The 14,923-nt window shown below is 37.8% G+C and overlaps 1 protein-coding gene across 2 annotated transcripts in view; it reads left to right on the top strand.

The window, feature by feature from the left end:
* Positions 1-14,923, top strand: part of appbp2 (amyloid beta precursor protein (cytoplasmic tail) binding protein 2) — a 121,434-nt gene that overhangs the window by 99,253 nt on the left and 7,258 nt on the right. For both annotated transcript variants that reach the window (XM_072911964.1, XM_072911965.1), the window contains exons 5-8: positions 939-1,107; positions 2,897-2,986; positions 12,635-12,702; positions 12,774-12,879. In XM_072911964.1, the coding sequence (XP_072768065.1) occupies positions 939-1,107; positions 2,897-2,986; positions 12,635-12,702; positions 12,774-12,879 (433 nt within the window). The remainder of the gene's footprint in view (positions 1-938; positions 1,108-2,896; positions 2,987-12,634; positions 12,703-12,773; positions 12,880-14,923) is intronic.

The following is a 14,923-nucleotide window of genomic DNA, read 5'->3' on the forward strand; positions in this document are numbered from 1 at the left end:
AATAACAGAGCTGATTTGACTCGGTGTTTGAGAAAATGGTGGATTGCTTCCCGATGTGACGTCACAATAACTCCGAGAGCGAATATTAGAAAGGCGTTTAATTCGCCAAAATTCACCCATTTAGAGTTCGGAAATCGGTTAAAAAAATATATGGTCTTTTTTCTGCAACATCAAGGTATATATTGACACTTACATAGGTCTGGTGATAATGTTCCCCTTTAACTGACAAGGCTCTTTTTTTCTGAAACAAGAAATACTTCTTGACATTACTTTAGTAATCTATCCATTAGTTTGTGTGATTAATTACATAAACACACTCAATGTGTCTTTTAAGGGAAATAAAAAGTGATTATTGTGCTTGCTGTAACCTTCATTCTTTTTTAATTTTTTAATTAAAATTTTTAATTTAATTTAATTTTTCATTTATTTATTTAAAAAAAAAAGTTTTTGTATTATTTTTTTTGTCCTGTCCAGCTTCTTAGGCAAATCATATAGTTGATGTAGATGCCCATAAAAAAAATAAAAAAATAATTTTATTTTTCATTTATATTTTTTATTTATTTATTTTATTTTTATAAATTTTTCCCATTTTTTTTCTAATAAATCACCAACAATGCAATTGCACTTTCAACAAGCGCATGTTGTTAAAAAATATGAAATCTCCGCTGCTCAAGTAGGTAAAGTAACATAAGTAATTAATTAAGTAAGTAAAGTAACATAAGTGAGTAATTATGTGAGTAAAGTAACAAAAGTGAGTAAGTAAAGTAACATAAGTGAGTATTTAAGTAAGTAAAGTAACATAATTAAGTACCAGTGCGTATGAAGGTCAGTCAGTGTGAGAAAAGGAGCCCAATGAGACACTGGACCCTTCTCAGATTGTTATCATGTCCACAGGATGTACACAATGGTAAGTGTAAATATTGTATTCATGTCCACAGGATCCTTCATGTACGCAATGGTAACTGTAAGTACCACCTGGGAGAAGACACCTTCAAGCTGGCTCAGTCTCACATGGACAAGTTAGCCAAACATGGCCACCAGGCCAACAAGGCAGCGCTGTATGGAGAACTATGTGCCTTGCTCTTTGCCAAAAGTCACTATGATGAGGTATGATTATATACTATATGATTATATAATATGATGAGGTATGATTATATACTATGATGAGTTACACTTATGTTATATGATTATATACCGTAATTGGAGTACGTCATGTACAAACCCCGTTTCCATATGAGTTGGGAAATTGTGTTAGATGTACGGTAAATATAAACGGAATACAATGATTTGCAAATCCTTTTCAAGCCATATTCAGTTGAATATGCTACAAAGACAACATATTTGATGTTCAAACTGACAAACATTTTTTTTTTTGCAAATAATAATTAACTTTAGAATTTGATGGCAGCAACACGTGACAAAGAAGTTGTGAAAGGTGGCAATAAATACTGATAAAGTTGAGGAATGCTCATCAAACACTTATTTGGAACATCCCACAGGTGTGCAGGCTAATTGGGAACAGGTGGGTGCCATGATTGGGTATAAAAACAGCTTCCCAAAAAATGCTCAGTCTTTCACAAGAAAGGATGGGGCGAGGTACACCCCTTTGTCCACAACTGCGTGAGCAAATAGTCAAACAGTTTAAGAACAACGTTTCTCAAAGTGCAATTGCAAGAAATTGAGGGATTTCAACATCTACGCTCCATAATATCATCAAAAGGTTCAGAGAATGTGGAGAAATCACTCCACATAAGCGGCATGGCCGGAAACCAACATTGAATGACCGTGACCTTCCATCCCTCAGACGGCACTGTATCAATCTCTAAAGGATATCACCACATGGGCTCAGGAACACTTCAGAAAACCACTGTCACTAAATACAGTTGGTCGCTACATCTGTAAGTGCAAGTTAAAGCTCTACTATGCAAAGCCAAAGCCATTTATCAACAACACCCAGAAACTTCTCTGGGCCCGAGATCATCTAAGATGGACTCATGCAAAGTGGAAAAGTGTTCTGTGGTCTGACGAGTCCACATTTCAAATTGTTTTTGGAAATATTCCACATCGTGTCATCCGGACCAAAGGGGAAGCGAACCATCCAGACTGTTATCGACGCAAAGTGTAAAAGGCAGCATGTGTGATGGTATGGGGGTGCATTAGTGCCCAAGACATGGGTAACTTACACATCTGTGAAGGCACCATTAATGCTGAAAGGTACATACAGCTTTTGGAACAACATATGCTGCCATCTAAGCGCCGTCTTTTTCATGGACGCCCCTGCTTATTTCAGCAAGACAATGCCAAGCCACATTCAGCACGTGATACAACAGCGTGGCTTTGTAAAAAAAAGAGTGCGCGTACTTTCCTGGCCCGCCTGCAGTCCAGACCTGTCTCCCATGGAAAATGTGTGGCGCATTATGAAGCGTAAAATACGACAGCGGAGACCCCGGACTGTTGAACGACTGAAGCTCTACATAAAACAAGAATGGGAAAGAATTCCACATTCAAAGCTTCAACAATTAGTTTCCTCAGTTCCCAATCGTATACAGAGTGTTGTTAAAAGGTGATGTAACACAGTGGTGAACATGCCCTTTCCCAACTACTTTGTCACGTGTTGCAGCCATGAAATTCTAAGTTAATTATTATTTGCAAAAAAAAATAAAGTTTATGAGTTTGAACATCAAATATGTTGTCTTTGTAGCATATTCAACTGAATATGGCTTGAAAATTATTTGCAAATCATTGTATTCCGTTTATATTTATATCTAACACAATTTCCCAACTCATATGGAAACGGGGTTTGTAATATTACTGTTACATTATGTAGTATTACATCATGTAGTATTGCTACTACACGTGTACTACTACCAACATGTGTACTAATGTAATGTTCCAGGCATACCGATGGTGTATTGAGGCCATGAAGGAGATCACTCCAGGGCTGCCAGTCAAAGTGGTGGTAGATGTCCTTCGCCAGGCCTCCAAGGTCACTTCATGTCCTTCATATTTCTACATGCTGTGGTCATCATCGTGTTTACATCTTTGTGTTTGCAGCCTCAAAAGTATACATAATAATACTACAATATTTTAGTAGTACTAGTCCTTAGTTGTGGTGTCTTTCTCCTGGTACTGATAGTTCCTTCTTCATTAGAAGAAGTACGACCTGAAGAAGTGAAGGAGAATCATGGATTACAAAACAGTACATTGCAACTTCACTTACAACAATTGTACACACGTACACCTTCTTTACCAACAATTGTACACCTTCTTTACCAACAATTGTACACACGTACGCCTTCTTTACCAACAATTGTACACACGTACACCTTCTTTACCAACAATTGTACACAAGTACACCTTCTTTACCAACAATTGTACACAAGTACACCTTCTTTACCAACAATTGTACACACGTATACCTTCTTTACCAACAATTGTACACAAGTACACCTTCTTTACCAACAATTGTACACACGTACACCTTCTTTACCAACAATTGTACACAAGTACACCTTCTTTACCAACAATTGTACACACGTACACCTTCTTTACCAACAATTGTACACAAGTACACCTTCTTTACCAACAATTGTACACACGTACGCCTTCTTTACCAACAATTGTACACAAGTACACCTTCTTTACCAACAATTGTACACACGTACACCTTCTTTACCAACAATTGTACACAAGTACACCTTCTTTACCAACAATTGTACACACGTACACCTTCTTTACCAACAATTGTACACACGTACACCTTCTTTAGCAACAATTGTACACACGTACACCTTCTTTACCAACAATTGTACACCTTCTTTACCAACAATTGTACACACGTACGCCTTCTTTACCAACAATTGTACACACGTACACCTTCTTTACCAACAATTGTACACAAGTACACCTTCTTTACCAACAATTGTACACAAGTACACCTTCTTTACCAACAATTGTACACACGTACACCTTCTTTACCAACAATTGTACACAAGTACACCTTCTTTACCAACAATTGTACACACGTACACCTTCTTTACCAACAATTGTACACACGTACACCTTCTTTAGCAACAATTGTACACACGTACACCTTCTTTACCAACAATTGTACACACGTACACCTTCTTTACCAACAATTGTACACAAGAACACCTTCTTTACCAACAATTGTACACACATACACCTTCTTTACTAACAATTGTACACCTTCTTTACCAACAATTGTACACACGTACACCTTCTTTACCAACAATTGTACACAAGTAAACCTTCTTTACCAACAATTGTACACACGTACAACTTCTTTACCAACAATTGTACACACGTACACCTGCTTTACCAACAATTGTACACCTTCTTTACCAACAATTGTACACACGTACACCTTCTTTACCAACAATTGTACACAAGTAAACCTTCTTTACCAACAATTGTACACACGTACAACTTCTTTACCAACAATTGTACACACGTACACCTTCTTTACCAACAATTGTACATACGTACACCTTCTTTACCAACAATTGTACATACGTACACCTTCTTTACCAACAATTGTACACAAGTACACCTTCTTTACCAACAATTGTACACACGTACACCTTCTTTACCAACAATTGTACACACGTACACCTTCTTTAGCAACAATTGTACACACGTACACCTTCTTTACCAACAATTGTACACACGTACACCTTCTTTACCAACAATTGTACACAAGAACACCTTCTTTACCAACAATTGTACACACATACACCTTCTTTACTAACAATTGTACACCTTCTTTACCAACAATTGTACACACGTACACCTTCTTTACCAACAATTGTACACAAGTAAACCTTCTTTACCAACAATTGTACACACGTACAACTTCTTTACCAACAATTGTACACACGTACACCTGCTTTACCAACAATTGTACACCTTCTTTACCAACAATTGTACACACGTACACCTTCTTTACCAACAATTGTACACAAGTAAACCTTCTTTACCAACAATTGTACACACGTACAACTTCTTTACCAACAATTGTACACACGTACACCTTCTTTACCAACAATTGTACATACGTACACCTTCTTTACCAACAATTGTACATACGTACACATTCTTTACCAACAATTGTACACACGTACACCTTCTTTACCAACAATTGTACACACGTACACCTTCTTTACCAACAATTGTACACACGTACACCTTCTTTACCAACAATTGTACACACGTACACCTTCTTTACCGACAATTGTACACACGTACACCTGCTTTACCGACAATTGTACACACGTACACCTTCTTTACCGACAATTGTACACACGTACACCTTCTTTACCAACAATTGTACACACGTACACCTTCTTTACCAACAATTGTACACACGTACACCTTTTTTACCAACAATTGTACACACGCACACCTTCTTTACCAACAATTGTACACACGTACACCTTCTTTACCAACAATTGTACACACGTACACCTTCTTTACCAACAATTGTACACACGTACACCTTCTTTACCAACAATTGTACACACGTACACCTTCTTTACCAACAATTGTACACACGTACACCTGCTTTACCGACAATTGTACACACGTACACCTTCTTTACCCACAATTGTACACAAGTACACCTTCTTTACCAACAATTGTACACAAGTACACCTTCTTTACCAACAATTGTACACAAGTACACCTTCTTTGCCAACAATTGTACACAAGTACACCTTCTTTACCAACAATTGTACACAAGTACACCTTCTTTACCGACAATTGTACACACGTACACCTGCTTTACCGACAATTGTACACAAGTACACCTTCTTTACCAACAATTGTACACACGTATACCTTTTTTACCAACAATTGTACACACGCACACCTTCTTTACCAACAATTGTACACACGTACACCTTCTTTACCAACAATTGTACACACGTACACCTTCTTTACCGACAATTGTACACACGTACACTTGCTTTACCGACAATTGTACACACGTACACCTGCTTTACCGACAATTGTACACAAGTACACTTTCTTTACCAACAATTGTACACAAGTACACCTTCTTTACCAACAATTGTACACAAGTACTCTTTCTTTACCAACAATTGTACACACGTACACTTTCTTTACCAACAATTGTACACACGTACACCTTCTTTACCAACAATTGTACACAAGTACACCTTCTTTACCAACAATTGTACACACGTACACCTTCTTTACCAACAATTGTACACACGTACACCTTCTTTAGCAACAATTGTACACACGTACACCTTCTTTACCAACAATTGTACACACGTACACCTTCTTTACCAACAATTGTACACAAGAACACCTTCTTTACCAACAATTGTACACACATACACCTTCTTTACTAACAATTGTACACCTTCTTTACCAACAATTGTACACACGTACACCTTCTTTACCAACAATTGTACACAAGTAAACCTTCTTTACCAACAATTGTACACACGTACAACTTCTTTACCAACAACTGTACACACGTACACCTGCTTTACCAAGAATTGTACACCTTCTTTACCAACAATTGTACACACGTACACCTTCTTTACCAACAATTGTACACAAGTAAACCTTCTTTACCAACAATTGTACACACGTACAACTTCTTTACCAACAATTGTACACACGTATACCTTCTTTACCAACAATTGTACACAAGTACACCTTCTTTGCCAACAATTGTACACAAGTACACCTTCTTTACCAACAATTGTACACAAGTACACCTTCTTTACCGACAATTGTACACAAGTACACCTTCTTTACCAACAATTGTACACACGTATACCTTTTTTACCAACAATTGTACACACGCACACCTTCTTTACCAACAATTGTACACACGTACACCTTCTTTACCAACAATTGTACACACGTACACCTTCTTTACCGACAATTGTACACACGTACACTTGCTTTACCGACAATTGTACACACGTACACCTGCTTTACCGACAATTGTACACAAGTACACTTTCTTTACCAACAATTGTACACAAGTACACCTTCTTTACCAACAATTGTACACAAGTACTCTTTCTTTACCAACAATTGTACACACGTACACTTTCTTTACCAACAATTGTACACACGTACACCTTCTTTACCAACAATTGTACACACGTACACCTTCTTTACCAACAATTGTACACACGTACACCTTCTTTACCAACAATTGTACACACGTACACCTTCTTTACCAACAATTGTACACACGTACACCTTCTTTACCAACAATTGTACACACGTACACCTTCTTTACCGACAATTGTACACACGTACACCTGCTTTACCGACAATTGTACACACGTACACCTTCTTTACCGACAATTGTACACACGTACACCTTCTTTACCAACAATTGTACACACGTACACCTTCTTTACCAACAATTGTACACACGTACACCTTCTTTACCAACAATTGTACACACGTACACCTTTTTTACCAACAATTGTACACACGCACACCTTCTTTACCAACAATTGTACACACGTACACCTTCTTTACCAACAATTGTACACACGTACACCTTCTTTACCAACAATTGTACACACGTACACCTTCTTTACCAACAATTGTACACACGTACACCTTCTTTACCAACAATTGTACACATGTACACCTTCTTTACCAACAATTGTACACAAGTACACCTTCTTTACCAACAATTGTACACACGTACACCTTCTTTACCAACAATTGTACACACGTACACCTTCTTTGCCAACAATTGTACACAAGTACACCTTCTTTACCGACAATTGTACACACGTACACCTTCTTTACCGACAATTGTACACACGTACACCTGCTTTACCGACAATTGTACACAAGTACACCTTCTTTACCAACAATTGTACACACGTATACCTTCTTTACCAACAATTGTACACACGCGCACCTTCTTTACCAACAATTGTACACACGTACACCTTATTTACCAACAATTGTACACACGTACACCTTATTTACCAACAATTGTACACACGTACACCTTCTTTACCAACAATTGTACATACGTACACCTTCTTTACCAACAATTGTACACACGTACATCTTCTTTACCAACAATTGTACACACGTACGCCTTCTTTACCAACAATTGTACACACGTACACCTTCTTTACCAACAATTGTACACAAGTACACCATCTTTACCAACAATTGTACACACGTACACCTTCTTTACCAACAATTGTACACACGTACACCTTCTTTACCAACAATTGTACACAAGTACACCTTTACCAACAATTGTACGTACGTACACCTTCTTTACCAACAATTGTACACACGTACACCTTTTTTACCAACAATTGTACACACGCACACCTTCTTTACCAACAATTGTACACACGTACACCTTCTTTACCAACAATTGTACACACGTACACCTTCTTTACCAACAATTGTACACACGTACACCTTCTTTACCAACAATTGTACACACGTACACCTTCTTTACCGACAATTGTACACACGTACACCTGCTTTACCGACAATTGTACACAAGTACACTTTCTTTACCAACAATTGTACACAAGTACACCTTCTTTACCAACAATTGTACACAAGTATTCTTTCTTTACCAACAATTGTACACACGTACACTTTCTTTACCAACAATTGTACACACGTACACCTTCTTTACCAACAATTGTACACACGTACACCTTCTTTACCAACAATTGTACACACGTACACCTTTTTTACCAACAATTGTACACACGCACACCTTCTTTACCAACAATTGTACACACGTACACCTTCTTTACCAACAATTGTACACACGTACACCTTCTTTACCAACAATTGTACACACGTACACCTTCTTTACCAACAATTGTACACACGTACACCTTCTTTGCCAACAATTGTACACAAGTACACCTTCTTTACCAACAATTGTACACACGTACACCTTCTTTACCGACAATTGTACACACGTACACCTTCTTTACCGACAATTGTACACACGTACACCTGCTTTACCGACAATTGTACACAAGTACACCTTCTTTACCAACAATTGTACACACGTATACCTTCTTTACCAACAATTGTACACACGCGCACCTTCTTTACCAACAATTGTACACACGTACGCCTTCTTTACCGACAATTGTACACACGTACACCTGCTTTACCGACAATTGTACACACGTACACCTTCTTTACCAACAATTGTACACACGTACACCTTCTTTACCAACAATTGTACACACGTACACCTTCTTTACCAACAATTGTACACACGTACACCTTCTTTACCAACAATTGTACACACGTACACCTTTTTTACCAACAATTGTACACACGCACACCTTCTTTACCAACAATTGTACACACGTACACCTTCTTTACCAACAATTGTACACACGTACACCTTCTTTACCAACAATTGTACACACGTACACCTTCTTTACCAACAATTGTACACACGTACACCTTCTTTACCAACAATTGTACACACGTACACCTTCTTTGCCAACAATTGTACACAAGTACACCTTCTTTACCGACAATTGTACACACGTACACCTTCTTTACCGACAATTGTACACACGTACACCTGCTTTACCGACAATTGTACACAAGTACACCTTCTTTACCAACAATTGTACACACGTATACCTTCTTTACCAACAATTGTACACACGCGCACCTTCTTTACCAACAATTGTACACACGTACACCTTATTTACCAACAATTGTACACACGTACACCTTATTTACCAACAATTGTACACACGTACACCTTCTTTACCAACAATTGTACATACGTACACCTTCTTTACCAACAATTGTACACACGTACATCTTCTTTACCAACAATTGTACACACGTACGCCTTCTTTACCAACAATTGTACACACGTACACCTTCTTTACCAACAATTGTACACAAGTACACCATCTTTACCAACAATTGTACACACGTACACCTTCTTTACCAACAATTGTACACACGTACACCTTCTTTACCAACAATTGTACACACGTACACCTTCTTTACCAACAATTGTACACAAGTACACCTTTACCAACAATTGTACGTACGTACACCTTCTTTACCAACAATTGTACACACGTACACCTTTTTTACCAACAATTGTACACACGCACACCTTCTTTACCAACAATTGTACACACGTACACCTTCTTTACCAACAATTGTACACACGTACACCTTCTTTACCAACAATTGTACACACGTACACCTTCTTTACCGACAATTGTACACACGTACACCTGCTTTACCGACAATTGTACACACGTACACCTGCTTTACCGACAATTGTACACAAGTACACTTTCTTTACCAACAATTGTACACAAGTACACCTTCTTTACCAACAATTGTACACAAGTACTCTTTCTTTACCAACAATTGTACACACGTACACTTTCTTTACCAACAATTGTACACACGTACACCTTCTTTACCAACAATTGTACACACGTACACCTTCTTTACCAACAATTGTACACACGTACACCTTTTTTACCAACAATTGTACACACGCACACCTTCTTTACCAACAATTGTACACACGTACACCTTCTTTACCAACAATTGTACACACGTACACCTTCTTTACCAACAATTGTACACACGTACACCTTCTTTACCAACAATTGTACACACGTACACCTTCTTTACCAACAATTGTACACACGTACACCTTCTTTGCCAACAATTGTACACAAGTACACCTTCTTTACCGACAATTGTACACACGTACACCTTCTTTACCGACAATTGTACACACGTACACCTGCTTTACCGACAATTGTACACAAGTACACCTTCTTTACCAACAATTGTACACACGTATACCTTCTTTACCAACAATTGTACACACGCGCACCTTCTTTACCAACAATTGTACACACGTACACCTTCTTTACCAACAATTGTACACACGTACACCTTATTTACCAACAATTGTACACACGTACACCTTATTTACCAACAATTGTACACACGTACACCTTCTTTACCAACAATTGTACATACGTACACCTTCTTTACCAACAATTGTACACACGTACATCTTCTTTACCAACAATTGTACACACGTACGCCTTCTTTACCAACAATTGTACACACGTACACCTTCTTTACCAACAATTTTACACAAGTACACCTTTACCAACAATTGTACGTACGTACACCTTCTTTACCAACAATTGTACACACGTACACCTACTTTACCAACAATTGTACACACGTACACCTTCTTTACCAACAATTGTACACACGTACACCTACTTTACTAACAATTGTACACAAGTACACCTTCTTTACCAACAATTGTACACAAGTACATCTTCTTTACCAACAATTGTACACAAGTACACCTTCTTTACCAACAATTGTACACACGTATACCTTCTTTACCAACAATTGTACACAAGTACACCTTCTTTACCAACAATTGTACACACGCACACCTTCTTTACCAACAATTGTACACACGTATACCTTCTTTACCAACAATTGTACACACGTACACCTTCTTTACCAACAATTGTGCACAAGTACACCTTCTTTACCAACAATTGTACACAAGTACACCTTCTTTACCAACAATTGTACACAAATACACCTTCTTTACCAACAATTGTACACAAGTACACCTTCTTTACCAACAATTGTACACACGTACACCTTCTTTACCAACAATTGTGCACAAGTACACCTTCTTTACCAACAATTGTACACAAGTACACCTTCTTTACCAACAATTGTACACAAATACACCTTCTTTACCAACAATTGTACACAAGTACACCTTCTTTGCCAACAATTGTACACAAGTACACCTTCTTCAGCACTTTGTAGGGATGAAGAAGCAAAGGAAACAAAGCTGCCATGAAGTGTAAACACAGGAAAGAAACAGCTGACACTAAATGTAGTCCAAACTTGCAGCTTCCCACACAACCTAAAATATATCGATTGATACATATTAGCCTTGTGGGAAAATTCAATTCACATACGAATCACAACTGTTATTAACAACAATTCTGAATGGATTCATCATTTTCAAGAATCAAGCCGCTTTAAAAATGTTTTTATTATCATTCATAGAGAAAAGAAAATATTGTGAGACTCATGGAGAATGGTAATCGTGTATATTTGTCCATAATACAACTGTGATGATGAAGCAGGCTAGCATTGAGCTTTGCCTTAACCATGTTGAAATGTTGAGGCAACCAAACAATAATGTTAGTTGATGACCACTAATGGTATAGAAGAGTGATCCTCAAACTGTGGTACGTCAAACAAGCACTTAGTTACATTTTCAAACACAGTGTTACTCTTCAAACTGTGCTAAAATGTTCAATAAAACCCCTGCCTTGTTTTAACAAGTCTTTAGGCCTACTGTGTTTTAATGTCGTCATGACGGTGGTGCTTGGAGAGACAGGTGTGTAGAAGGTGTATGTTTGAACCTGCATTGTAATGCTGAGGACATGTGACTTGATGTATTTAAGATGTGACTTCTTCCCTGGAGAAGAGGTACATTCCATAATGTGTGCATGTGCAAGAACTTATTTGTATAATGTTTGTTGTGCTGCAGGCCTGTGTGGTGAAGAGAGAGTTCAGGAAAGCAGAACAGCTGATTAAACATGCGGTGTTTCTAGCAAGGTAAGATTGACTCTGCTTCCTGTACGTGTGATGACATCATCTCAATAACCTCTTCATGCCTTGTCTTACAGAGAACACTTTGGCCACAAGCATCCCAAATACTCTGACACACTGCTTGATTATGGATTTTACTTATTAAATGTAGATAATATATGCCAGTCAGTTGCTATTTACCAGGTAAGTAAATTATTAAGTAGCTCCACTCCTTTTACAGCCTTGTTTATTATTCAATAGTCAGGTATATGAGTGCTTTAAAAATGAATACACAATGACACATTAAAGGTGCCATATGTAGTAATGTGGCCAGACATGGTACTGCAATCAGGGTCAAAATGCTGTCGTCCCCTCCCCCTCTCCATGACTGAGGTTGCCAGATACAATCCTACTCCAGGGAACTTCAAATGGCAGCAATATTTTATTGGCATTGCCCTGCTAAAATGTGGAGATTGACCGCACCATCCAAATAATGACATATATTATATATGGCTTGGGTCTACTTTGATGGCAAGCCAAGGCCAACAGTAAAATGACCGCCACATTTACATACTATAGAGGAGGAAATAGGCACTGACACTACACATATAGAGAAGGAAATAGGCACTGACACTACACATATAGAGAAGGAAATAGGCACTGACACTACACATATAGAGAAGGAAATAGGCACTGACACTACACATATAGAGAAGGAAATAGGCACTGACACTACACATATAGAGAAGGAAATAGGCACTGACACTAACATATCCACATAACTTTTAAATATATGTCAGTTGGATGACACATGGACATACATGCTAACTAGCCTATGTTAGCATGTATGTCCATGTGTCATTGACCGGGCTAGCATGCTAACAATGGTTGCAGGAACATACTAGCCTTGTTTATTACAAGTCATAAGAAAAGGTAAATACCTGACTTACCTTTCAAGGAGGAAATGAGCAAGTTTGGCGTCAGATGAAAAAATGGTCTCCATCTTTCAAAGGCATCCCTGATACAAATCCTGGTTTAGTTCCTGGCTTTGTCATGAATAAGTTGAGAATGGTAACTTTTAGAGTGACTAAGGTCTGACATGTTTAGTAACTTTACCGGTGGCAGTAGCCAGACCAAGATGGCAACCTGGATGTGACACACTCACAGACTTTCTCATTGGTCAAACGGTGGAGGGCGGGGCATTGAAATGAAAACAATAACAATATTTCAGGGCTGTAAATGTCATTTAGAAATGATCATATGAACTACGGTTATCACTTCTAGAAGTATTGGAAAGGAAGATGATTTATTAATGACATATCACGGACACTGTTTATTTTCCAAAACAGAATGTCATTATTTGCCACATATTTGTTGATTGTGACACAATGATATCATGTGTGTAACATTGACATGTTGATTGTGACACAATGATATCACGTGTGTAACATTGACATGTTGATTGTGACACAATGTGTGTAACATTGACATGTTGATTGTGACACAATGTGTGTAACATTGACATGTTGATTGTGACACAATGTGTGTAACATTGACATGTTGATTGTGACACAATGTGTGTAACATTGACATGTTGATTGTGACACAATGTGTGTAACATTGACATGTTGATTGTGACACAATGTGTGTAACATTGACATGTTGATTGTGACACAATGTGTGTAACATTGACATGTTGATTGTGACACAATGTGTGTAACATTGACATGTTCCACTACACTTCATATAATCCATGCAATATTTGCTACTTTGAAAGAAACACTCCCAGCTTAATGACTTGTTGTTGTCATGACAACTATAGACGACATCATACATGCATTGCCTGTTGTTGTCATGACAACTATAGATGACATCATACATGCATTGCCTGTTGTTGTCATGACAACTATAGATGACATCATACATGCATTGCCTGTTGTTGTCATGACAACTATAGATGACATCAGACATGCATTGCCTGTTGTTGTCATGACAACTATAGATGACATCAGACATGCATTGCCTGTTGTTGTCATGACAACTATAGATGACATCATACATGCATTGCCTGTTGTTGTCATGACAACTATAGATGACATCATACATGCATTGCCTGTTGTTGTCATGACAACTATAGATGCATTGCCCATGTGGTCCACAATAGTAGAGTATTGCAGTTGTTATTGAGACACTTGTGATTAAGGGCTATATAAGTCAACTTTGATTGATTGATTGACACATAACAGTG

The sequence above is a fragment of the Nerophis lumbriciformis genome, linkage group LG30 (genome assembly GCF_033978685.3).
Source record: "Nerophis lumbriciformis linkage group LG30, RoL_Nlum_v2.1, whole genome shotgun sequence".
Lineage (NCBI taxonomy): Eukaryota > Metazoa > Chordata > Actinopteri > Syngnathiformes > Syngnathidae > Nerophis > Nerophis lumbriciformis.